We start from the raw sequence: 26,262 nt of genomic DNA, 5'->3' as shown, positions 1-26,262 counted from the left end.
AGGTCCACGTCTTTGTATAGCCCACATATAACGGTACCTTCCGATATTCTGTACTTTGTTAATTTTAGCGACATTATTCACCGGAATTGTTTTAAATTTGGTACTTGAAGTTCGTAATGGATACTACTGCATATGACAGAAAATTGTCTGTGCAGGTCTACGTCTTCGTATCAACGGTGCCTCCTGACACTCAGTATTTTGATGATTTTAGCGACATTATTCACCGAATTCAAGTCTCACATTGGGTGAGTCTCAGGGTGAGATGAAAACACTGCAGCCAACTTCAGACTACTATCATTACTAAGCCGCACGTCCGGCAGCTGTTAAAGTTATTCCAATGACAGCTCATTATATTGTTTACAAGCGTACAAAAGCATTTTGGTGAAAATTTTCCAGAAAAATGTTATTCGTGATGGAATTCGAGCGTGATAGTGTGTTTTCTTTACATTTGGCTGGAAAACCACAAGTGGCTATCGTTGGAGCACTCCAACATTTAAATGTGAATAAATCTTTTGTGTCTCGTACAATCGCTCGTGACCGTGATAGTGGTAGCGTAGCCCGACGTCAAGGAAGTGGACGGAACATCAGCAAAAATGGTAAATAAAGGAGCGACTTGACGGAAACCCCCGTCGCAGTGGCCGAAAAATGGCTCGCGAGCTGAACATATCGCAATTTTCCATTCGTCAATTATTGAAAAATGAGCTCGGGGTAAATCCATTGAAATTCCAAAAAGTACAAGAACTTACACCGCAACAAAAAGAAAATAGACTCAAAAGAGCTAAAGAGTTGGTTCGCTTGTCCGAAAGTGGTGATCTGCCGCATTTGGTTTTCTCCGATGAGAAAATATTCTTCCAGCCGTTTGTAAGCAACAACAAAACAAAATGATCGTGTTTACATACAAAAGAGGTCAGCTGAAAATGTGCACCTTCGGTTGGCCATCAGAACTCAATCGCCGGCCATGGTGATGGTGTGGCCCGCCATAACAGCCGATGGTCGCCCTCCGCTCGTATTAATCGACCATTTCATCAGAATAAATAACGAATAACGCGAAAATGTTCTGGAGGGTGTATTAAAGCCTTGTGCACGCAAACATTCCGGCCGCAGACTTTGGACATTCCAACAGGACTCAGCAACATCGCGCTAAGCCCGCGCCACCCAAGAATGGTTACACAATGAGGTTTCCAGCGCACAATGGCCACTTAAATCGCCGGATACCAATCCATTGGAGTATTGTGTGTGGAGTATTTTGAAAAGCAAGGTTGGCACTAAAAAATACCGAAGTGTCGATCACCTCAATCAAGCGCTTCGCCGGGAAGGGGCCAAAATACCGTAGAGCAACATTCGGGGAGCGTGTGACGGTTTCATTGGCCGTTTGAAGGCCATAATTCGTTCCAAAGGTGACCAATTCGAACAAATCTAAACTTATTCTAAACTTTGATGCTATTTCCGACATTTGTTGCTTTCATTCAATAAAATTAAAAAAAATGTAAAAATTATGGAATTTGACTTTGTTTCAGTTTTTTTATCTCACCTTGTATTGTAAGGGCTTATGGCAAAAGTTGCCACGACGTGGTATAAACCCTAATATAACGGCTACATTGGGTATTTTTCAGATTTTAAAAGAACTTTTAAGGGCATTTAATTTTTTTTTGATTTTGAAAGTTCGTTTTTTTTATTTATTTTATTTTTTTTTTTTTTTTTGTAATGAAATTCTAAAATGTAAATTTTCACTCAGACTGTGACAGAAAATTGTCTATGCAGATCCAGGTCTTCATATAGCTCCGATATAACGGTACCTCCCCATATACGGAATTTTGTTGATTTTAGCTACATTATTCGCCGTTTATTTCGAATTTGAGTTTCGATTTTGAACATAGTACTGGCTTATAACAAACAATGCCTATGAATTTCCACGTCGTATATAATATAACGGCTACAATCGGTATTTTTAAGATTTTAACAGAATTTTTATCGGATTTTATTTTTTTTAAATTTCCAAATTTGTTCCAAATGGGCGTATATAAGGGCGTATATACATGCGCAAGACTAACCCAGTGGATCTATAGGTGAGAGTACATTAAAGGCTTTTTTCGACCGGCTTGGTTCTTTGTAGAAGAATAAAGGAACATGGGGCGAACAAGTGTAGATTACGTTCCAAAATTGAACTAAGTCAACCTAAAACTCCTTTATTTCTCTACGAAGAAGCCAGCTGATGACTTAAGCCAATCAAAAAATCCTTTTATGAATTCTCACCTTTAGACATCGGCTGGCTTCTTCACAGAGGAACAAAGGTGTTTTAGATTGGATTAGTTCGAGTTTGGTCCTACGCTCTTTTGTTCTTTTCCGAAGAAGCCAGCCAATGACTTAAGCCAGTCAAAAAAGCCTTTTATATATTCGTACCTTTAGTCGAAAAAAGCTCTTTATGTACTTGCGCCCATGGTACAATAAAAAGGTAAGGTAGAGCTGCCAGCTGATTACATTTTTTTTCTAAGTGTGCCCGACATCTGCCAATTTTTTGTGTGTATTTATTGTTTTGAAAAAAGAAAATAAAATATTTTCAAACCCAATGATTGGAAGACACGTAGATTGCGGCTTGCGCTTTTAAAGCTACTAATCAGTTTCGCCATGAAATTGGAAGATTGAACAGTTTGGACCATATTTTTGAGAGAAAATCCAGGCATTTCATTCATTTTTCGCGCTATTTAACTAATTTTAAAAATGAAGAAAAATATAAAAAACTTATTGAATATAATTTTGAATGAGACCGACAGGAAACGGGCATAGCTTCAGGTCTGTATTTCTGTAGTTTTACGAAGCTGTTCTGCTTCCTTATTTTACCATGATTTTACCAAAAACAAATAAACTGCTTCAAAATATTTCTGCTGTTAAGATGTGCGCCAAAGTTGTTTTGATTTACAACCGTTATCTTACAAATGTCGATGATGTTTGTTTACTTTTTGCTATTTTCTCTCTTTCTCGATCGAGAGAGAGAGAGAGAGAGAAGAATTCGTTTTGTTTCTCAGTAACTGCTTATTAAGTAAATGTTAATGGGAAAGTAAATGACTGAACTTAATATCTTGATAAAGGGTATACAAGACTTCCAAATAGCTTCCTTGAATTTACTAGAAAAAGGGAAAGCAGTGAAAAGACTTTTGTTGGCAATCGCGGCCAATTCTTCCAAATAGTGCAACGACTTTTGTAGGCAATTGCCGCAGATTCGTATTTAGCCTCAACTAAAAATGAATGAATTGATCTGAGTTTACTTTCGATTATCATAATAAAGTTTTTTTCGAACTTAAATTAATTCTTTTATTGTTGTTATTATTATTATTTGTAATTGGTTTCATTTACTTATAAACAAGAAAAAGGAGTAAATAGTAGATAAATATATTTTTCAACAACATATTGCTTAATATTTGATAACTGCTTAGATTTTAAAGATGCATTTTGTTTTTTGGTTTAGCAAACAAACTCTGTAGGAGGAAGGGCATTCATTTTGTGTGTGTGTGAGAAGCTATGTATGTATGTATGTTTTGTAGATTTTGGAAAGCATTTTTACTTCGGTTTCGGTTAAATTGAACTGTCTTAAGAGGAGATCAATTTAATTTGCTGCATAGATCTGGGCCAAATTGAAGTGAAACAAATAATGGAGAGAGAGATTGTGTTTTTTTTTATTAATTTGTGGTGTTATATTTTATATATTTTTGTTTCATTTATTTATTTCTTATGTTTTTTTATTTTATTTCTTTCTTTCGGTATTGGAATAAGCATTTTGTTATTTAATCTTTGGTATAATTCTTGTTTAGTTGTTGTTGTTGTTTTTGTCGTTATTATTAATTATTTAATTTAAATATAATTTGTTTATTAATTAATTTTTGTATATATATATAGAATATTTTGACGTATTTGGTTTTGTTTCGAAGTAAGTAAGTAATTTGCCTAGTAAAAATTAATTATTTCTACTGCTACATCTGCCACCAAAATGCAATACATGTTAATATTTTTGTTGTTGTTTTTGGTATCAATTTGTTGTTGTTTTTTTTTTTTTTTGGTTTTGTTTATAATATAGTAGTAATTAAAGATATATGTAATAATTATTAATTAATTCAATAATCATAATAATAATAATTATAATGTTAATTATATTATTAATAATAATAATTTATAATATTTTTTATTTGTTTTTGTTGTTGTTGTTATTACTTTATATAATTCATTATGCAATATGTAATTTTGTAGATATAATTTAAAATTTAAATTTTCTTTTGGTATCTATTCGTTAATATATTGTTCCATAAATGTGCCTATATATTTCTTGTTGTTGTTGTTTTTGTTGTTTTTATTGTGGTTACATTTGGAAAAGTAAACAGAGAGAAAGAGGTGGTGTATGTGTGTGTGTATGTCTGTGTGGGTGTGGCTGCATTTATATATTGTGTAACTGATCTTGTTGTCTAAAATATATTAGCCAAACGCATTTTTTGTTTTTTTTTTCTTTGGTGTTTTGTCGGGGTGGGGTTGGGGTCATACCATACATCTATCTATCCATCCATCATCTGCCTGTATCATCTCTATTACCACCATCGTTATTCGAACTCTAATCACCATCACCAGCAGCAGCAACAGCCTCAAACAGAAGGGGAGTACTAAAACAATTACCACCTTTTGCCAATGAGATCGGTGCGCTATTGGTTCGTTTAGAACCAACCGCCAGTACCAAGTTTTGAGCTTAAGCCGCCGATGCCTTTACCGAGGAGATTACCGACGCGACCGGCCACCACGTTGGTAACAGCCGCCGCCTGAGCCGTAACGTCTTTTGGCTGAGGCATTCTAACGCGTGGCCCTGGTTCCTCGACGACACCGTCCTCGCCTTCGGCGCCGTCGAGGGCTCTACCATCCTCGACACCCTCTTCACCTTCGGCCACATCGGGCATGGTTAGAGCACAAGTCGCTTCTTCGGTAGCCATACGTTGGGCAACAGTTTGATATGCTTTCGAATTCAGCTTTTCCTCTAGCATACCCTGTAACTCGAAATCCGAATAGATCTTTTTCACGATATGCGATAACGCCTGCACCTGAGCATAGTGGAGTGAGTGATCCAAACGCTCAGAAAGCCAATTACAAAGCATATTAATTTGCTGCGTGTACCATTGTTCGAAGAAATTCAATGTCCACAAGTCGTCGCCAATTTTGCCGCGTATCTGTTCCATGTTGTTGCGGAAGAATATTACATAGCTCTGGCCGAGATCTTTGCCCGAACTCGAGACGTTCGTGAAACTCAATATCGAACCAATTAGGCTACCCTCGTCGTAGCGTGCCAATTTGGACAAAGTCGACTCTAGCACTGACATAAGTTTGCCACTCAGGCCTTGTGTCATGGCTACATTCGCTTTATCGAGCTGATCGTCAATTTTAGCGTGAAATTTGTACAAGTCAATTCCGTCGATGGTGGTCAGTTTGAAGCTTTGATTTTTAGCGTTTAATATCACATTTACCATGGCGCACATTTCCGTCGGCACAATGTAGTCGGTTGAGGACACGAAGACAATGTTCTTTTTTAGCCACGATTGGAAGGAGGCATCGGTGCGGGCTATACACTGTTCAATCATTTCGGCGGCCATCATTTTCAGACGCTGTTCCAAATGTTGGCGGAACTCCTGCTCGGGCCAGTGCAGATCACGTATAAACGATTGTAAGGCATCGAGTTTCCAGAAGAGATCTTCGGAGGTGGCACAGCCGTTGCCCTTACTTTCCCAGCGCTCCTTTTCGAAGCCTTTGTTGATGGACTGAGCGATCGAGGACTCCATCAGGTCGACATATCGTACGACCAGCGGAGCAAAGGTGACGCGCAGATGCTGATGGAAGCGACCGCTTCGCAGATTGTCGTCCGCCCGTAAATAGTCGTTGAGAATTTGGAATAACGGAAAAGAATCCCAGGTGTCCGGTGGTTGCTCAGATAGGACGCGGTCCATATCGACAGCGAAGAGTGACCAGAATATTTCAGCATGTTCAACCAGCAGATCACTGAACCAAGCAAATGCTTCCGCATAGTGTTCCTCGTTCTGCTGTTGCAAGTCGACGCATAATTCCGCCAAGTGGATTAAATCCTCTAGCTTCTTCGCTGCCGGTACCGACACTTCGCCACGTAAGTCTTCTTCGATTTTAGCTTCCGATGACAAGCGTGTATAATTAACCAAGGCCGCAGATTCTAAGCTCTTTTTGATCATTTGTCGCACCTCTTCGGGGGGCACAGGCGTGACGATGTCTTTCATAAGAACACGTTCCAGCAGGGAGAGTGTGGCCTTGAGGGCACCCTCCGGTCGGCCGAATGGAAAACAAAAACGGAAATTGGTAATTTGATATTCGAGCAGGACGCGCAGCCGCTCCTTGATTTCGGTGAATTTCTCTTTCTCTTCGTGTGTTATGCTGCCCACGCCGTCGGGCCGATTGCCGTGGACGTGACTGGCGCAGAAGGCAAATGAGTAATGGATTAGCGTTGGATCGATCATGAAATCCTTCTCGGCGCGATCCAACAAGTCGGAGAGGTAACACAAATGCCGATAACAGCCCCGCACCCCGTAGCGGGCGCAGTACTCGTCCAGCACAAACACCTGGCCGGGGCTGAACCAACCTAAGGAAGCGTATTGATCATTAAGGCGATATTCTAAAGCGAGATTCTGCAACAGCTTAAAGAAAACAGCGTGATCGAGGGAACATGGATCGGCGCTGATGTAATCCTCCATGCCGTGTTTGCGTGCCTTGTCGGCATCACCCTGAATTTTCGATATGGCCGAGTTCTTGTCCTGAGTAACTGGCGGTGTCGGTTTGTGTGATTGGCCAGTGGCGCGATACATTGCCATTACCCAGAGGCTACATTCGTTTTCGTCATCACAGGCAAAGGCAATACTATCACCCTCTCGCACAGCGTTAAAGAAAAAGCGGCCACCATTCAGATCGGTGCCGAACATAAGGCTTGCACTAGCTCCTTCAATGTAATCGACCGTATAGCCGTCTAGCTGCATCATCTCTGACGGTTCGGACTTCTTCTCTTTGTAACTGCACATGGCAAAGGTGTACTGGGAGACTTGTACTAATACAAAATAACGTTTCTTCCATTTCTTCCATACAGATTTGCCAATAGCATACAAGTGGCCGCAGTGCTTCATATTCGGTGGCTTCTCCAAGCGACAGGCTATCTTAATGCGCAAATCCTGATCCGGCAGATTCTTCGGCACCACCATACGATGCCACTCAGGAGTTTTCGACGACAAGGCCGTGGGTTTTATTGTCACCTTACCCAGCTCTTTGTCCTCTAAAGCTAGCATACCAGGGTTCTCAGTATACAGTTTAACCTTGACTACGGGCAATGGATGTGTCGTTGTAAAGTCGCCCTGTGTGTCCCACATGGGCTTCGAGGCCTCGGCTTGGTCCGTTTGCAATTTCTCGCCGTTCTCCACTTCCATGGTACAGTAAACGATTCGGTTGGGCGCCAATGACTTGAGGCCCTTCACCTCCATTACTATCACTTCCAGTTGGAAACTTAAGACTACATCCAGTTTTGAAAGCTGCGTAATGCCTTCCTCTGAGTCTCCCTCCAGTTTGGAGAGAGAGCCATGAGAACGCAAAATCATTTTCAAAAAAGAAGGCGTGCTGTGATTGTAGCGTTTCAGCTTTTGCAAGCCATATTTACTGTCCATGTTGCCCTTGGTAACTGGCAGAGATTCCAAATTGGCCATCAACAGATTGATGGAGGATTTCAGCTCCTCGATGTAGAGAGACTCCATTTCCTTGAGAACAAACTTTGGCATCAGCTTGCGGTTCTTTTCCATTTCATTTACCCTTTGCATGCGGCCGTCCAACTCACGCCGTATTGCGGCCGCCTGCTCGTCGGCCGAATCCAACATTAAGGCATTGAACAGAATTTGATGTTCGAACTTGCGAATGCTCAGAATCTGTTGAAACATGTCGTACAGTTGCTCCTTCGAAAGAATTAATTCGGAATTGAGGGACTGTTGCAACCGAGCCGGTTTCTTGGAATCCTCCTCCCCGGTGCCCTTTAGGATAACGTCGAATTTTGCCATCCACGATGTCAGAACGGTGTCTTTGCTCAGTCCATCAATTTCGGGCAATGAACGCACGCGTTTCTCGATATTCTTGCGAAAGACTTCGGTAAAGTCCTGTATCGAACACGAACCCTGTTGGACCATTTTCAAGACGCGATCCGATTTCAAGAAAACGTCGTGATAGCTTTGTACTGCATTGCGAAAGGCCTCGTCGGCCATGATTTGGGTTTCGCCCTTGAGGAATGCCTGAAATCTTTGCGTTATGGAGTCCAATTGCTGTTTCGTGACTTTGGGCTGTCGCTTTGTCATGTCTGTGGGTTGTTTAGCATTAAATGGATATGCTATGCAACGCGAAACGAATACATAGAGCTGTATGCGTTTCTTGCGCTCCTCTTCCTCAATACCTGGCTTTTGCTGACCGCCCGATTCATATTTATCACTGGCCACTGATGGGGAAGGTGATATTGGTCGTGGCAGAGAGTTACCGCGCGATGAAGATCCGGCACTTTGATTTAGAGTTTCCTGGGATATACTGCCGGCAGCACCACCACCACCACCGCCGCTGGCACCGCCAGCAGCACCGGAAGAATCGTTGGCAGTTAGCTCATTTTTGCTAGCCACACTAGTTGCTGCCAGCGATGTAGGTCCTGGAGATTTGTCTAGACTGTCGGAGGCCTTGTGGGGTATGTCGCCGTTTTGTCTAGCCGCACCCACAGCTGGTTTGCTGGTCTCAGCGGCTGCTGCAACAACTTTTGGTTTGGTGGGTAATGTACCAGCAGCCAAGCGGCCCTTAGCCGGTGGCTGTATTGGGACAGTTGAATCATCATCACCCTCATCCTCGCTGGAGCTGGGATCAATCATGGTTTAGAACCCCTCAGTGAGCTTGCCTGGCCTGCAATCGATCGTTTACCCTTGTTGCCGTAACTAGTTCAACAGCCTGATGATGATAACAACGGTTCAGGGCTTATCCAGCACACCAGAGTGACGAAATACGAGGCAAACAACCAACCAACCAGCTAGTCAGTCAGTCAGCCAGCAAGCCAACCAGCCAGTATACAACTGTAACACGAATACATACATATTTATATATTTTAACTATCAAAATTTCAAGGCAAAACAACAAAAGGAATACAAGAATACAAAAAGAACCAAGAAAAATAAACTTCGTTAAACGAGTGTGTGTACGTACGTGCGTGCGTGCGTGCGTGTTTGAGTGAGTGTGTAGGTTTGTTTGCACAAAAACAACACACAGAGCTACAAAAGAACAACAGAAAAGTAAATTTGTGGCAAAATACAATTACATTACAACTGATTAGCATTAAAACACTGGAGCAATTGCCCCCCTCGCCCTAACCAAATCCAATGGGATTGGTGGCGAATTTGCCAAATGGAATGTATTTGTATTTATTTTCTTTTTGTTTTTGGGTTAAATTGGAATCTTATTGGAGACGATATATTTACGGTTCAGAGAAAAGTTTTCTTCCTGCTGGTGTATTGTGTATTAGTAGTGCGTGTGTGTGTGTCCTGGTTCATTCGGGTATTCCATTCACTTCCACTTTTCGCTCTGATTAGGGGTGTGAATGTAGACTCAATAATCAACAGCAGCAGCAGCAGCACCAGTCAGCCAGCCAGCCAGCTAGCCAGAGCAGAAACAGCCGTGAAGAATGTAAACTGTTAATTCTTCGCCATCACTCGTTGAGCTGAGCCGTTGTTGCGTTGCTCTCAGAGGAAATGGTTTGTTGTTTTAGCTAGTGTAGTTGCGTCGAAGAGACGGAAAGGAAACGAACGAATGAACGAACAATAAAAAGGATGTCATTGATTTCGCACAGGGTTGTATTTTATGACAACACTACACGATTAACGATTAGTTAGTTAACACTACTAAACACTGGTTAATGGCTCAATGTAATCGAAAACAATGCCAATCGTGAACTCCGAATGAATGATTGTTATTTAATCAACAAATTTCAATTTTTTGCTTTTTGCTGCATTCGTTAGATTTTTGTTTGGAAAAGGAGAAAAAGAAACAACACAGAAACGGAAGAGATGAAATAAACAAATATTTTAATATGCCTAGGTATTGGTATATGTGGGGAATTAACTTGTTACATTAGATAGGATAGGTATGTCAAACACATTTTGTTTTTTGGGGTGTTACACTCCCCACACACATATACACACATACAATATGACAACATAAACTGCACATGTACGCAGGGGGTACATGTGTATGTGTGGATATGTTCACTAACGTACATATATTTTGCAGGATTTTTTCTTCTTTTTTTTTTTTTTTTTGCTTTTACTCTTTCAACGGTAATAATAATAAATTTTCTTTTTTATATTGGTATTTTTTTCTTTTTGTTTCTTTCTTATTATTTAATTAAGCCCACTCATATTCTCTTTAATATTATTTACTTTTATGAAATACTACTAAAAACGCACTCTGTTTTGTATCAAGAAAAATGTGTTTTATATAAATATTTTATACTTTTTATTGATTTTTCTTTGCTAACACAGTTATTTTTGTCCTCCGGCGGCCGATGCGTTTCAGCTGTGTTTCTTTTTTTTTCCAACTAACCCCCTTGCAGGAGGGTTTATCACTGTATGAACGTTACGATTTTTAATATTATGCTCGCAAGCTCTTGCTGCGCCCGACTAGTAGAGTGTGACTGAACTGGAGAGTGTAAAGCAATGTGACTTTTAACGGTACTATTCTCTTATGTCCTCATCGCCGTTGTGCTTTGGTTGCTGCTGCCACCATTAAAGTAACCACAAACGGTTTTTAACCCCTAAAACATAACATCCAGAGTTGTATACTACGTTGGTGGATACTACATTCACTGTCCAATAACGGTTAGATATTTATAGATTACTTGAGTAGTTTTTTTGAATAGAGTCTCTTAAAAGTGGTTGGTGGAGCAAAACAAGAAGCAAACGGAAAATGAGTGTACATGTGTAAACAAGCAGTGTGCGGTACATTAGAGTGGTAAGTGGAATATGTTAAAAGGGAAGTAGACTCCTTTTATTCTCATAAGATGTTTTATTTTACCCATTTCAAAACAATAGTGGTAGTCTCATTTGCTAAATTAAACAATGACAATCCTTTTCCAAAGAACTAGACCTTGTCATTCAATAAAAAGCAATAGTATGGAGGGTATATTAAGTTTGTCATTCCGTTTGTAACACCTCGAAATATACATTTTAGACCCCACAAAGTATATATATTCTTGATCAGCATAAAATTCTATGTCGATTTACCGATGTCCGTCCGTCTGTGGAAATCACTCTAGCTTCCCATTGAATTGAAGTAGATTGATAAAATTTTACTCAAATGTATATAATGTTTGCAGGACTTTTGGCATTGAAAATGGACCATGGACCTGGACGTGGACCTTCGTATAGACTTCGTATTGATGATATTAAGGACACCGGAATTGTTTCAAATTTGGTATTTGAAATTCGAAATGGATACTATAGCCTAAGACAAAAAATTATCTGTGCAGGTTCACGTCGTCGTATAGCCCCCATATTGCGGTACCTCCCGATAATCGGTATTTTGATGATTTTAGGGACATTACTCACCGGAATTATTTCAAATTTGATTTTTGAAGTTCGAAATGAATACTACAGCCTAAGACAGAACATTTTCTGTGCAGGTATAGTTATTCGTATAGCTCCCATAAAACGGTACCTCCCGATATTCTGAACTTTGTTGATTTTAGCGACATTATTCACCGGAATTGTTTCAAATTTGATATTTGTAAGGGATGCTAAGGCCTATGACAGGAGATTGTCTATGCAGGTCCACGTCTTCGTATATCTCCGACACCTTCCGATATTCGATATTTTGATGATCTTAGCTACATTATTCAGTTTATTTCAAGTTTTCCAATTTCCCAAATATGCAGAAAGAAGGAGGTTCCAGGAAGGGGTACATTTTTTTCGGTTCCACAGGATGAAGTGTCGAGGGCAGAATAGAATAACGTTTGCCAGGTAGAATGTAAAACAACATCTTCTGCGAGCTCTGAACACTTCGACGTAGCTCATGTGGTGAAATTTGCGAGAAATTTAGACTGCTGCCTATAGCTATACCACAAATGGAACTTCCACTGGAAAATATTGACGAAAAAGGATATTGGTCAAACAATTATCAAAATGCTCAAATATTACCAGATAAAAGGCATTGGGGCCGGGTTTAAGTGTCATCCGCCAATGCCTTTATTAGTTTTTTTATATCGTTGAACTTAAGCGAATCCTAGAATATGCTGACGGTTTTTAATATCTGTATGAACACAAGATAAGATAATTTGAGTGAAATTTAACTCATCTAAATAATTGGATAAGGCTTAGTTCTGGATTGAAAACAATGTCGGTGATTTCACTCTTGTACCTTTCCATAATATTCAAATTTATAAATAAAGATTGTAATTCTCATAACATAATGTAACTTCCTCCTTCGCTATATTTTTACAAATATTGGATCTGGTGTTCGAATGAAATGTATCGGTCTACTCCCTTCATGATACCGACTACATCTATCGATTTTGGACATGGCTTTCCATCCATTTTATGCACACGATAACTCTCGAAGGGAGCCTCCGATTTGGCTTAGAAAACTTAGATCGAGTTCGTAGATGCGCAGTATTGGTCCAATCCTACCTACCTCAAAAAATGTTAACAATTTCAAATAAAATAATTTACCTAAAACAACAAAAACAGATCATCCAATTTTATTCAAACTCTGTGCATCCCAACAATCATATCATGGTATTTTCCTTTTGGTTTTGTTTTTCTTTGTTGGCAATTAACGAATTTGCCGTGATTATTAGATGTTAGGGCGAAACTAATTTTTCCGCCTAGAAAAAAAAAAACAAAATATTAACATTGAAATTAACAGAAAGAGGCATGGTAGAATTACAAGGTAACCCTTTCAGGCCAGCTGGTATCAATTTGATATGTCAAAAAATTGTTGTAATTTGAATTCGCCTTTATTTACACATAAGAAAATTGTTGCATGATTTCAAACTTTAACAATGCTATTGATAGAAAATCGAGATTTTACGTTTTTATAGAGTATGAGGGAAAAAGTATATATTCAACATATGGTAGGCATAGGTAATATGGAGATCTAAAATTCGTGGATATTTGAAATAAGTGAAACAGGGAATCAATTTCATATAGGAAATAAACCGATACATGGAATTTCATCATCTTATTTGTACGGATTTTCAACTATGTTATACACTACAGGTCTTCAACAGTGAAAGGTGAATGATTCCAAAGCATATTGGATTGGTTTGGGGAACAAAACATTGGCAATTTTTGGGGTGTGATTAAATATTGAGATAATTATTTTATTTCAAATTGTTTGAATGTATTAAAGTTATCTATACATAAAAGACTGTCTGCTATACATTTCATAGCTGAGCAAATAATATGCGTGGACTCACAGTAGACTCAGCCCCCTGTATCTTCTGCAATCTTTGATCCAAATCTTAAGTAAGCCTGATGAGTAAATATACCCTAAAGTACCTTTTAGGTAGCATGTCACTACAGCGAGAAAGCTGACGATGTAGCAAAAGAAAAAAGGGTACACCCCAGAACCACCACAAAATCAAATTTTAAAGCAAGGCAAGTAAAGAACATTATCGCTGTTGAATATGAAATCAACGTTGCCAACGTTACCAAGACTGCAGGCTGTGTAAGCATGATGAAGATATAACAACGATTGGACATCTATTATCGCAAATATCCTTCGTTGGCGCGCTGGAGACTACGATCACTCCATTTCCAGTCTCTGTGATTTTCAAAAATGTTGTATTGAACGTGCTATAATCAAACCAAGATGCAGCGGCTTCAGCATTACTTTCAATCGATGTTGGAAGTTTTGATTATTTGCTTTTGTAATAGAAAAACAACAATTTTGAAAATTTTCAATTCAATATTTTGATTGGAAAAATAATTTGCCCAAAATTTTGTACTTCAAATCAATTCGCCCTGACTACAACTTTGACATATCAAGTTTCCAAAAAAGTTGCTTTGTTGTAATTTTCGCCTATGTTGCTACCTGGTATTTCTACCATGGAAAGAGGTGTATATTTTACCAATTCGCTTCCTGGCCGACCTTATATAGGCTGATTTTGTATGTATACAATGGATTTATGAATATAAAATTTGACAATGAGATGTTGTCATATGAATTAATTTGAAAAAATTGTAAACATATGATTACATGACTTTATACTGCAATAATGCAAAATATTTAGAAAATTTCGAAACATGGGGGCTATACAAAGACGGGGACATGCATACGCAATTTTTTTTATAGGCAGTCGTACCCATAAGGACCTTCAAATACGAACTTTAAAGCAATTCCGTTAAAAAATGTCGCTAATATAATCAAAATACCGAAAAAGAGAGGTACCATTATATGTGGGGTATACGAAGACGTGGACATACATATACAATTTTCTGTCATAGGTTGCAGTATTCATTATCATAAATCTTAATAATACAGAATATTGTGAGATATCGTTAAATAGGGGGCTATACGAAGCCGTGGATCTGCATAAATATTTTGTCATAGGTTGTAGTATCAATTAACATCTTCCAATACGAAATGTGTAATAATAATAATAAAAATAATAATAATAATAATAATAATAATAATAATAATAATAATAATAATAATAATAATAATAATAATAATAATAATAATAATAATAATAATAATAATAATAATAATAATAATAATAATAATAATAATAATAATAATAATAATAATAATAATAATAATAATAATAATATAATAATAATAATAATAATAATAATAATAATAATAATAATAATAATAATAATAATAATAATAATAATAATAATAATAATAATATAATAATAATAATAATAATAATAATAATAATAATAATAATAATAATAATAATAATAATAATAATAATAATAATAATAATAATAATAATAATAATAATAATAATATAATAATAATAATAATAATAATAATAATAATAATAATAATAATAATAATAATAATAATAATAATAATAATAATAATAATAATAATAATAATATAATAATAATAATAATATAATAATAATAATAATAATAATAATAATAATAATAATAATAATAATAATAATAATAATAATAATAATAATAATAATAATAATAATAATCACAAGTAAAAAAGCTGTATGTTTGGCCAAGTCGAACAATGAATACCCTCCACCATATGGAACAAATTTGGAAATTTTCATAAAAAAATAGCATTCGCCAAAAAATCTGTTAAAATCTTAAAAATACCGAATGTAGCTGTTATATTAGGGTCTATACGACGACATGGACCTGCATAGGTAACTTTTGTCATAAGCCATTACAATATTCAAATGCAAAACTTAAAAATAAATCGGTGAATACTGTAGCTAAAATCATCAAAATACTAACTATAGGGAGGTACCGTTATATTGGGGCTATAAGAATACGTGGACCTGCATAGGAAATTTTCTGTCTTAGGCTGTAGTATCCATTACGAACTTCAAATACCAAATTTGTAACAATTCCGGTAAATAATGTCGCTAAAATCATAAAAATAGCGAATATTGGGAGGTACCATTACACGGAGGCTATACGAAGACGTGGACCTGCACAGACAATTTTTTTTCATAGGCTGTAGTAACCATTACTTCAAGTGCCAAATTTGAAACAATTCCTGTGAATAATGTCGCTAAAATCATCAAAATAATTTTTTCCCTAAAATCATCAAAATATGGAAGCTACATGAAGACGTGGACCTGCACAGACAATTTTCTGTCAGAGGCTGTAGTATCTATTTCGAACTTCAAATAAATATAACAAATAAAAAAGCAGTAAGTTCGGCCGCCATTTGGAACGAATTAGAAAATTTTCAAAAAATAAAATCCATTAAAAATTCTTTTAAAATCTTTAAAGTTTCTAATATAGGAAGGTGCCGATATATATATATATACGATATTGTGGACCTATAAAGACAAATCTATGTCTGGGTGTAAAGTACTCACAAGGAACACCTTGTGTGGATTTTCAGATAATTCCATTGGAAAAAGTGGCTAAAATCATCAAAATACCGAATATAGGGGAGTACCGTTATATGGGGGTTGTACGATATTGTGGACCTATATAGACAATTCCGTTTCAGGGGATAAAGCACTCAGAAGGGACTCCTTGTGTGGAATTTCAGACAATTCCATTACAAAATGTGGCTAAAATCATCAAAATACCGAATATCGGGGGTACCGTTATATGGGGGCTATACGATATCGTGGACCTATATAGACAATTCTCTTTCAGGGGGTTAAGTACTCTTAAGGAACTCCTTGCGTGGATTTCAGACAGTTCCGTTCAAAAATGTGGCTAAAATCATCAAAATACCGAATATCGGGGGGTACCGTTATATGGGGGCTATACGACATCGTGGACCTGTATAGACAATTCTCTTTCAGGGGGTTAAGTACTCTTAAGGAACTCCTTGTGTGGATTTTCAGACAATTCCGTTGGAAAATGTTTAGCCATTTCAAAATACCGAATATCGGGGGGTACCGTTATATGGGGGCTATACGACATCGTGGACCTGTATAGACAATTCTCTTTCAGGCGGTTAAGTACTCTTAAGGAACTCCTTGTGTAGATTTTCAGACAATTCCGTTGAAAAATGTGGCTAAAATCATCAAAATACCGAATATCGGGGGGTACCGTTATATGGGGGGTATACGACATCGTGGACCTGTATAGACAATTCTCTTTCAGGCGGTTAAGTACTCTTAAGGAACTCCTTGTGTAGATTTTCAGACAATTCCGTTGAAAAATGTGGCTAAAATCATCAAAATATCGGGGGGGCACCGTTATATGGAGACTAAACGATATCGTGGACCGATATAGCCCATCTTCGAACTTGATCTGCCTGCAGACAAAAGACAGATCTGTGCAAAATTTTAGCTCCCTATCTTAATTCGTTTTGACTGTAGCGTGATTACAACAGACGGACGGACATGGCTAAATCGTCTTAGAATTTTACGCTGATCAAGAATATATTTACTTTGTTAGGTATAAAATGATTATTTCGATGAGTTACAAACGGAATGACGAACTTAATATACCCTCCAAAAGAAATATAAAAATCGCCTGCCTGAGATGTGGAATAAATAACTGCTGATACGTGCAACAGAACGCCGAACATAAGATTTTTTTTTTATTTTTGAAAAATACGGAACTACTCTTATATGTCAATAATTTAGGTAAGAAAATGGTTTTATTTAAACATAACAAGATAGGTTTCGTCGCAAAAGGGTTGTCATAAATTTTAATTAATTTTTCGGCATTTCGGCATCAATACTTTTTATTGATTTTCTTTAAAAACCCGATTGCTATATTTTTAACAATTAACATACCAAAGTGCTGGCAACAACCGGTAAACTTCCAACAAATCATAAACATTTTTTTATCAGTATCCGACATCTGTATGCACCCATTCACTTAAAGAAAAAAACGTCGCAAATGAGAATATGCATGATCCCTCCACCGCACACTCATCGAAATCGAGCAGCATGCACGAGAAAAATTAACATTTTTTGATTTTGCTTCATGCATCGTAGGTGTGACGCATACATACATACATACACCACATAATTGCATGTCATGCATTTTGATCGTGTGCGGGGCACTTAACATCACATAATTGCATGTCATGCATTTTGATAGTGTGCGGGACACTTAACATCACATTTTGATCGTTTACGGGGCACTTCAGAATGTTGAGAACTAAAAATCGATTATTCGATTAATCGAACGTCGACTTACATATCCCTAGTCTCAGATAATTGAGAAATTTCTAGTGTGAAACATCTGCGAAACAATACAAAATAAAAATAAATTTGAACGTAGTATGTAAGTTGTGAATAAATACCATTTCAATATTCCATTTCATTCTGCCGATATTTTAATATAGCATTTTAATAAATAATACATAACATATTCTTTAGAAATTGAATTTCACAATGTTGTTGCGACTTGCATCATCATTACCCGGTCGTTTGGTGACCACCAACATTTCGACTTCTGCTAAGCAAGTGCTGTTGGCTCCTCGATTGATTAAACCCAGCAACAATAATGTCCTTGTGCGCAACTACGCCCGTAGTCCACGTGAAAATCACATTGTACGCGGTGAGGTACGAAGCCGTGGACCAACTTTGAAGGAACGTTTGATGGCTCCGCCTTCGGCAAATGGTACGTAAGAATTGAACCATTATTGCGGCTGTAAAATAATGTGATATCTTTGCAGCCTACTCCTTGGGCAAAGGTGCTGCTGCAGGAGCAGCTGGCGTTGGCTTGGGCGCCCTGTGTTACTATGGACTCGGTTTAAGCAGTGAGTCGAGTATTCAAAATAACATGATGTAAGTGTATAAAAAACAGTGATATCAGAATTATCCTTATGTTCCTTATAAGCGAGCTAAATTCCGAGGCGTGTTTATATACGAAATTAGAGCCACGAAGTCTTCAAAAAAGATGAACGCCAGGGAGTCATTCTAGACAACTTGAAGAAAATCTTGAGGCGATTTGAAGTAAGATTTTTGTAGTATTTGTAGGCTTTCGACGGTCCAAAAGAGGACTTTGTAGACAGTTTTTGAAAGTCTTTAAAGTAAAGCCGACAGTAGATTATATGGACGACTTGAAGACCTTTATAGACGATCTTAAAGGAGGGTCTGAAGAGTGTCTTCTACAGTCATACTAAGGTCTGAAACCCCCAGGAAGATTTTTATGGAGGAAAAGGCAGGCCAAAGGAAGCCTTAAGAAGAAATGAAGACAAAATAAAATCTATAGTTGCGTATTCTGCTTCAACACATATTTTTATACCCTCCACCATACTATGGAGGGTATATTAAGTTTGTCATTCCGTTTGTAACACCTAGAAATTTTGGACCCCACAAGGTATATATATTCTTGATCAGCATAAAATTCTATGATTTGGTCTGTGGAAATCAATCTAGCTTCCGAAGGAAATGAAGTGGGTTGATTAAATTTTACTCAAATACATATTATGTCTGCAGGACTTTTGGTATTGAAAATGGGTCATGTAGGCCCAAGTTTTAGTATAGCCCCCAAATAATGGTACCTCCCTATTTTCGGTATTTTGGTGATTTAGGCGACATTATTCACCGCAAATGTTTCAAATTTAGTGTTTGAAGTTCGTAATAGATACTACAGCCTAAGACAGAAAACGGTCTGTACAGGTCCACGTCTTGGTATAGCCACCATATAACGGTACCTCCCGATATTCGGTATTTTGACGATTTAAACGACATTTTCCACCGGAAATGTTTCAAATTTTGTATTTGAAGTTCATAGAGGATACTACAGCTTATGACCAAAAACTGTCTGTGCAGGTTCACGTCTTCGTATAGCCCCATATTACGGTACCTATATTCGGTATTTTGATGATTTTAGCGACGTTATTCACCGATTTTTTTGCGGCGCATATGAATATTGTAATGGCTTATGACAAAAGTTGACTATGCAGGTCCACGTCATCGGATAGACCCTAATATAACGGCTACATTCGGTATTTTTAAGATTTTAACAGAATTTTTAACGGATTTTTTATTTTATTTATTTATTATGTATTTTTATTGTTTTTGAGAACTGCTAAATTCGTTCCAAATGGTGGATGGTACTCAAAGTTCGGCCGGCTGAAGTTACAGCTTTTTTACTTGTTTAATTGTATATTTTCTGTTTTTACTTTCCAGCCTCTGGCCCCAATATGTTAGAGATCGTTTGCACACCACTTATGGCTACTTTGGAGCATCCTGCGTTCTTACCGCCCTTTCGGCAGCAGCTGTTTTCCGTTCGCCACGTCTTTTGGATTTGGCAACTCGTGGCGGTTGGTTGGTAAGTAAATTTAAAATGTAAAATGCCCCCCATGTGTGTTTTATGTTGTCCATCCGAAAATTATTTTAGTCCACATTGGCAACATTTGCTTTGGTAATTGGTACCGGGGCCATGACCCAATCTATACAATACAAAGAAGGTTTGGGTCCCAAGCAGTTCTCATGGCTTTTGCATTGTGCTGTTTTGGGTGGAGTTATTGCCCCGTTGTGCTTCTTGGGCGGTCCTTTACTAACACGTGCGGCAATTTATACCGGTGGTGTTGTTGGTGGCCTATCCACAGTGGCTGTTTGTGCTCCCAGTGATAAATTCTTGTATATGGGTGGCCCCCTTGCCATTGGTCTTGGTTTGGTAATGGCTTCATCATTGGCTGGCATTTGGTTGCCCCCAACCACAGCTTTGGGAGCAGGTGATTACAAAAATATTTAAAATGAGAGTAGAATTTATTGAATTTCCCTTTCTTGCAGGTTTGGCTTCCTTATCCTTGTATGGTGGTTTAATTTTGTTCAGCGGCTTCCTACTTTATGATACACAGCGTATTGTACGCAAAGCTGAGGTTTATCCTCAATACTCGATGCAGCCATTTGATCCCATAAATGCGTAAGTATTTGAACAAACTTTTTTTGGTCATAAAATGTATATCCCCAAAGAAGTGCATTATGAATCAATTTGTTAATCAATAATTTTTGACCTTTCCAGGAGCCTTTCGATTTACATGGACGCCTTGAATATTTTCATTCGCATTGCAATGATTTTGGCTGGAGGTGGTGGCAATCGCCGCAAATAAATCTGATTATTTTTTCGAACGAAGTACTTTAATCTTTTTCCTAGTTCGATGAATGTCTTAGCGCACTGAGTGATGGGTCTTGGGCTTGATGAAAGCTTATTGACATAAATTATAGCTGTAGTTATTATACCTATATTAATCCGATAATAAATTATTGAAACAAAACATTAGCCATTTTTATTGCATCCTTTAACAGTTGCAAATAAATTCCAAAGGAAATCTCGTCCAATAGATAGAATTTTTTACAGAAAACTAGGAGAAATTATATATCCATATCCTGTCGAAAGACATTTAACGATTCAGTTGTATAAAAACTGAGATTCCTCCTCACAATGCCTTTAAATTAAATTTTATCCATCTGTTTAAAGCTGCTATGTATAGAAAGAGAGTCTATTCTCTTGCAGTAAATGGAAAAAGAATTATCTGTATAAAATTGTCTTCAAAGCCCCCTCTTGTTCCAAAGGCAATCATTAAGCAATTGAATGTCTTAATAACAAGATCTCTACATATAATTTTATATTATTAATTCTTATATATATATTAGTTATTTCTTCAAAAAATCATCATAATCGATTTTACATAGATCGCATAGTTTTTATAAAAAATGTCAGTCGTATTAGCAGCCCTACATCATGGCAGCCATCAATAGATTTACAGCCTGTTCAATATTTCCATTGGCTAAATTTAAGAAATTCAAATTCTCTTCATGATTCAAAAAGCCCATTTGCTGCATTGTCCTCAGCTGTTCAGCGTATGGATGTGTTCTTAGAGCCGATGGGATATCTCCATCATCTGTTACCGACGTGTTGACAGCTTGCTGTTCTGTTGTATCCATTGGCTGGTTCATGGTATTTAATGTATCCAAAGCTCTTTGTAATTCATCGGCTGAAATACGCTCACCACTAGCCGAGCTGGATAATGGTGTTGATGTAGTTTCTGAGGCCGATGCTGCCACAGATGTTTCACTGTTCCTCTGAGCAATGTTCGACAGTGAATTTGCCGAGCCAAAACCAATTTGTGCCAAGGCAGCTTGTAATTGATGGCGACTTATCATACGAATTCTAGCAGTCTCCGATTGACTACGTGCACTGCTGCCGCCTTCATCATCACGGCTGCCCCGTTCATTACTGCCCACAGAATTTTCTTCTTCCGAAGAATTGGTCGAATCTGTTGCTGGTTCCGAGAACTTTGATGAGGAACCGCTACGGGCCAATTCTTTACGCACTGTACTCACAATGAACGGTGCAGCCTCAATGATGATAGGATAGTGTTCAGCAATTTTCTTAATCACCTCCGGCTGATGCAAAGTGTTGAACAACACCGAATCCCTTATCAAGGCTAATGCAGCCGAGTTTCTACGAAACTCTGGATATTCAGCTAAAATCTTCTGCAGTATGTTTACCCTGCAGCTTACGTTGATCTGTATATTACCTATAGTATAAAACAATGACTGGGCAGTGTCGACAGCGTCTTTGAGTTTCTCAGAGGGTACATAAGGGGTATATTTCTTGGTCTTCTGGAAGCAATGCACAGTATGTATGGTGTTGGCACCCGGCTTAAGGGCTTCACTTAGTTTCTCCTCGTCGGTCAGTTGTAGGCCATCACAAATGACTTCAAGATTCTCCGCCTGAAATTGACACTTCTCGGCTATTTGTTGTTTGAGATGAAGTACATTTTGGTCAAGATCAATTTGTTCTATCTTTAGAAATTCATCGGGTTTATTTGGCAAGTGTATACCAGCGTAAATGGATGGCATTTTTGTTGTTCTATTGTATAAATTCCGATTTGTTTGTCTGTTTTTCTTTGTTTAAAATGATTTGCAAAATCAAATCACAAATAAACCTTTTAGAGTCTTCTTCTTTTTGTTTAGTAAATGTACGTAGAATGATTAACAGGTTTAACCTAGAACTATAGTCGTCTTGTTCTAACATACAATGAAGTCGTAAAGATATGCTACCCGACACAGCTGCTGGGACAATGAACTGTCAAACACATCTTGGGAATGAAAATTTTAAATGAAAATTTTAAATGAAAATTTTAAATGAAAAATTGTTGAAAAACACAACACATATCATAACAATACCCGATTTGTCTCGTAAAAAAAAAAATAATATAAAAATCTACATATTTTTGTCAAAAAAATTTAAATTTTTTGACACATAAATTTTTCTAAGCGTTGATGCATGCAGAACCATGGTTCAATAAGAAAGGTTGCTCAACTTCAAAGAAACTAGAAAATATGCAACAGTTGCTTTTGTTTATTTTCATTTTTTAACAAAATTCTTATATTGGGGAAAACCCGCGAAAGAAGAATGCAATTTTGGGGTTGTTCCACAACATTAAATGCTGATTAAGAATATATATATATACTTTATGGGGTCTAAAATGAAGTTTGTAATGACAAACTTAATATACCCTCCCAAGGTAGATCTAAGAGGTAACCGCATCGGCGAATTGCTACAACAAAGCAACTTTTGTGGTCCCCTCAAATGTCAAAATTGGCATCTAAGGCGAAAAACATAGATTCGCCATGACATTTAAAAGTTGCGGCAAATTTGTTTCAACCAAGAAAAAGCTGGTAACCCTTAAACAAATCAGACGCATTGTTTTAAAGCGGAAAATAAATCAAATTTTAAATTAAATTATTTTTTTTTTTTTTGAAATTTCAACATTAGGGCATCAGAATTGCATCTCCTGTGCATGAATGATGCCTACATCTTTACCAGATATGGAGTTTGACGTGGTGGAAGAGGTGGCGTCAACTTCCAACAACACTGATTTTTTGGCACAGCCAGGTAAAACAACAACAAACCTAGTTAATGCAAAAGAACGCAAACGAATGCGAATTGACAACGAGATTTCACCATTAAACATCGACATTTCTGAACTGAAAGAAAAATTGACTAACCACGAACCTCTAGACCAAAACAGATTTGGCATCCTTAGTGTATTAGCTGATGTCAATATACAAGGTTCCTCTACTGTCAATGAAACACAAATCAAACCAAACCCGCCAAAAGGAAAACCACAGCCACAACCAAAAACAAAATGGTGTCCCCCCATTTTTGTATTTAACGTCAACATTAAAACACTAGTTGATACTCTCAAAGAATCTGTCCCAGAATCTGGGTTTAAAGTGAAAAATGTCAACAAAAACAAAAGCAAGTTGTACTTTGCTGACCACAAGGTGCACACTTCAATGATGTCCCTCTTGAGAGAGAAAGGTATTCACTCGTATTCATTTACTCCAAAGGAATTAAAACAGGTTGGCTTAATTTTGAGGGGCCTTTATTGTTACAAGGACGGAAATGAAATTAAAGCCGAGTTAGACTTACTTGTCCCAAACACTGTGGCATCAGTCACAAACTTCACCACTCCCCTTTCGGTTAAAAAGGGAGTTGACACAGGTTTATTCTTAGTGTCATTGTTGCCAGGAAAGAAACCTGGAGATGTTAATCACATTGAAAGCATTTGGTACCAGGACGTATACTGGGAAAAACCCAACAGAAAAGACAGCGAGACCCAATGCCACAGGTGCCAGCGGTGGGGTCATATCTCGCGTAACTGCAACTCTGAATTCAAATGCGTTAAATGCGACAAACTCCACGAGCCTGGTAATTGCCAGAGAGTACGATCTGAATCTTCAGATCCATATTGCGTAAATTGCCAAGCTTTTGGACACCCGGCGAATTTTAAGGGTTGCCCAATTTACAAAAAATATATTACATCTAAAAAGACTCAAATAAGTAAAATGCAGGAAGAAAAAGCCACAGCTATCAGAAATGTTAAAGCCGTTAGTATGGCATATACATCGCCACACAAACCGTTTGCTAGTCATTTTAGACAGAATGAAAACAACTCAACCATTCAGAAACCACCAATAGTGACAGATTTCTTAAAACTTGCTGATTACTTTTTGGAACCTGAACAAATGTCACTTGAACAAGAAATTTCTATATTTTTAAAAGATTTTAAAAACATGGAAAAATCAAAAGCCAGAGTAGAATTCCTTAGAATTCTTAAAAAAGTCAAGCAGCAATATGATCCATAGAATGTTTAATTTATTGACATTCAATGTTAGATCTATTAATGACAAAAGTAGACAAATAGACCTGCAAAGAACGCTTTCGGCCAATAACATCGATGTGGGATTTATCCAAGAGTGCCACCTACGAAGAAGCAGGAAAGTTAGAATAGATGGATATGATATTGTTAATGATAACTCACCCATTGGCGTAGCCGTTTTAATAAAAAAGTCCATATTGCACACAAAAATTGTTATCAGTGATGTCGGCGTAAAAACATGCATGATTCAAATTGAATGTCTACAAAATTCAGTTCGAAAAAAAATCGCGTTGGGATCATTATACGTCCCTTGCAATTATCCTGCTCAGCAGCTGGAAGCTGATCTAGATAAACTCATGCAAGTGTGTGCAAGTTATGACGGCTTTATTTTTGGTGGGGATTTAAATTCAAGAAACCCAGACTGGGGTGACTCTGCAGAGAATACCAACGGAAAATCTTTGAAAGCTTGGCTGCAAACAAACATATTAGACGTAGTTCGAGTATGCGATGTGTCACCGTCATATCCGAATGGCCCTTCCTATTTGGATCATTTTCTTGTCAGCTCCAATCTGTTGGACAACATAACACCAAACTTCGTAATTTCCTCATTACCATCATTTTCGGACCATTTCCCGTTAAAAATGTCAATAAAAATGGATTGTACCGACTTGATTTTAAATGCTCCTCCTTCATATATTTCCTACAAAAATACAAATTGGGAGAACTTCCGTAGGGATCTTGAAAACGCTTCTCAACACATCTTACCTTCAGCAGAAACTAATCTTAGTAATGAAGATATTGATGGATTAGTTGACTCCTTCAACAGCTGTTTCAACTCAATCCACGATGCCCACTCACAGATAATCACAATCAACAACGGCCTCTTTCCTCTCTCTGAGAGATCCAAACGGCTTTACAAAGTAAAACATCAATGGCAGAAAGAATTAAAAAAGATATTTCATAGAACAGGAAATAGAATGAGCAGCGATTACCGCATATTATCCAAACAAATTCAGCTTCTGAAAGTAGTAATAAAAGAATCAATAAGCATCGAACAAGCTGACACATTCAACAATCGTCTTCAAGATATTAAACCTGGCCCATCTGCTTTTAAAGAGATTTATAAGTTCAGCGGCAGAAAGAAATCCCCGTTCTGCCAGCAATTGCAGGTCAATAACACCACTGTTTTTAATAATTCTGAAATTGCAAATCACTTCCACCAGTACTATTCGTCTTCCTTTCAAGAAACTATAACTGGACTTCCAACGGATATTCTTCAATCTAGAATTTCTTCTTGTCTCACATCCATATCTCCAAGTATATATTCATTCGACAGACAGTTCAACTCAATATCAAATACAGATAATTACCATTTCGCCAATCCTGAAAAAATCAAAGAAATTATGCAAAAGGCCAATA

General features: G+C 37.4%; 3 protein-coding genes across 5 annotated transcripts; 1 reads left to right on the top strand and 2 right to left on the bottom strand.

Moving 5' to 3' along the window:
• Nucleotides 1-3,546: 3,546 nt before the first annotated feature.
• LOC101890049 (calcium-dependent secretion activator) lies at nt 3,547-10,754 on the bottom strand. 3 transcript variants are annotated; one of them, XM_011295829.3, is made up of 4 exons: nt 10,552-10,754; nt 9,522-10,045; nt 9,250-9,314; nt 3,547-9,119 (listed from the first exon to the last, which is right to left on the bottom strand). In XM_011295829.3, exon 4 carries the CDS (start codon nt 8,919-8,921, stop codon nt 4,695-4,697), a length of 4,227 nt encoding a protein of 1,408 aa, XP_011294131.1. In that variant the 5' UTR covers nt 8,922-9,119; nt 9,250-9,314; nt 9,522-10,045; nt 10,552-10,754; the 3' UTR covers nt 3,547-4,694. The 3 variants fall into 3 exon arrangements, with proteins under 3 accessions (XP_011294131.1, XP_005187452.1, XP_058974621.1); XM_005187395.4 differs by lacking the exon at nt 9,250-9,314; XM_059118638.1 differs by having other exon boundaries at nt 9,250-10,045; nt 10,577-10,754.
• Nucleotides 10,755-17,846: 7,092 nt separating this feature from the next.
• LOC101889883 (growth hormone-inducible transmembrane protein) lies at nt 17,847-20,943 on the top strand. The gene is made up of 7 exons (XM_005187394.4): nt 17,847-17,996; nt 18,092-18,335; nt 18,391-18,502; nt 19,853-19,994; nt 20,064-20,400; nt 20,459-20,591; nt 20,691-20,943. Exons 2-7 carry the CDS (start codon nt 18,107-18,109, stop codon nt 20,776-20,778), a joined length of 1,041 nt encoding a protein of 346 aa, XP_005187451.1. The 5' UTR covers nt 17,847-17,996; nt 18,092-18,106; the 3' UTR covers nt 20,779-20,943.
• Nucleotides 20,944-21,265: 322 nt separating this feature from the next.
• Nucleotides 21,266-22,662, bottom strand: LOC101889711 (uncharacterized). The gene has a single exon (XM_005187393.4). The coding sequence runs from the start codon at nt 22,532-22,534 to the stop codon at nt 21,404-21,406; it is 1,131 nt and encodes a 376-aa protein (XP_005187450.1). The 5' UTR covers nt 22,535-22,662; the 3' UTR covers nt 21,266-21,403.
• Nucleotides 22,663-26,262: the final 3,600 nt, after the last annotated feature.

This window comes from Musca domestica, unplaced genomic scaffold (assembly GCF_030504385.1).
Source record: "Musca domestica strain aabys unplaced genomic scaffold, Musca_domestica.polishedcontigs.V.1.1 13, whole genome shotgun sequence".
Taxonomy (NCBI): domain Eukaryota; kingdom Metazoa; phylum Arthropoda; class Insecta; order Diptera; family Muscidae; genus Musca; species Musca domestica.
This window is presented reverse-complemented; position numbering and strand designations above follow the sequence as displayed.

Excerpts from the sequence above, each read along its gene's own strand:
- LOC101890049 (XM_011295829.3), bottom strand. The coding sequence starts at position 8,921 with ATGATTGATCCCAGCTCCAGCGAGGATGAGGGTGATGATGATTCAACT.
- LOC101889711 (XM_005187393.4), bottom strand. The coding sequence starts at position 22,534 with ATGCCATCCATTTACGCTGGTATACACTTGCCAAATAAACCCGATGAA.
- LOC101889883 (XM_005187394.4), top strand. The coding sequence starts at position 18,107 with ATGTTGTTGCGACTTGCATCATCATTACCCGGTCGTTTGGTGACCACC. Across the intron at positions 18,503-19,852 it reads AGTATTCAAAATAACATGAT|CCTCTGGCCCCAATATGTTA; the intron begins GTAAGTGTATAA and ends TTTACTTTCCAG. Across the intron at positions 19,995-20,063 it reads CAACTCGTGGCGGTTGGTTG|TCCACATTGGCAACATTTGC; the intron begins GTAAGTAAATTT and ends AAATTATTTTAG.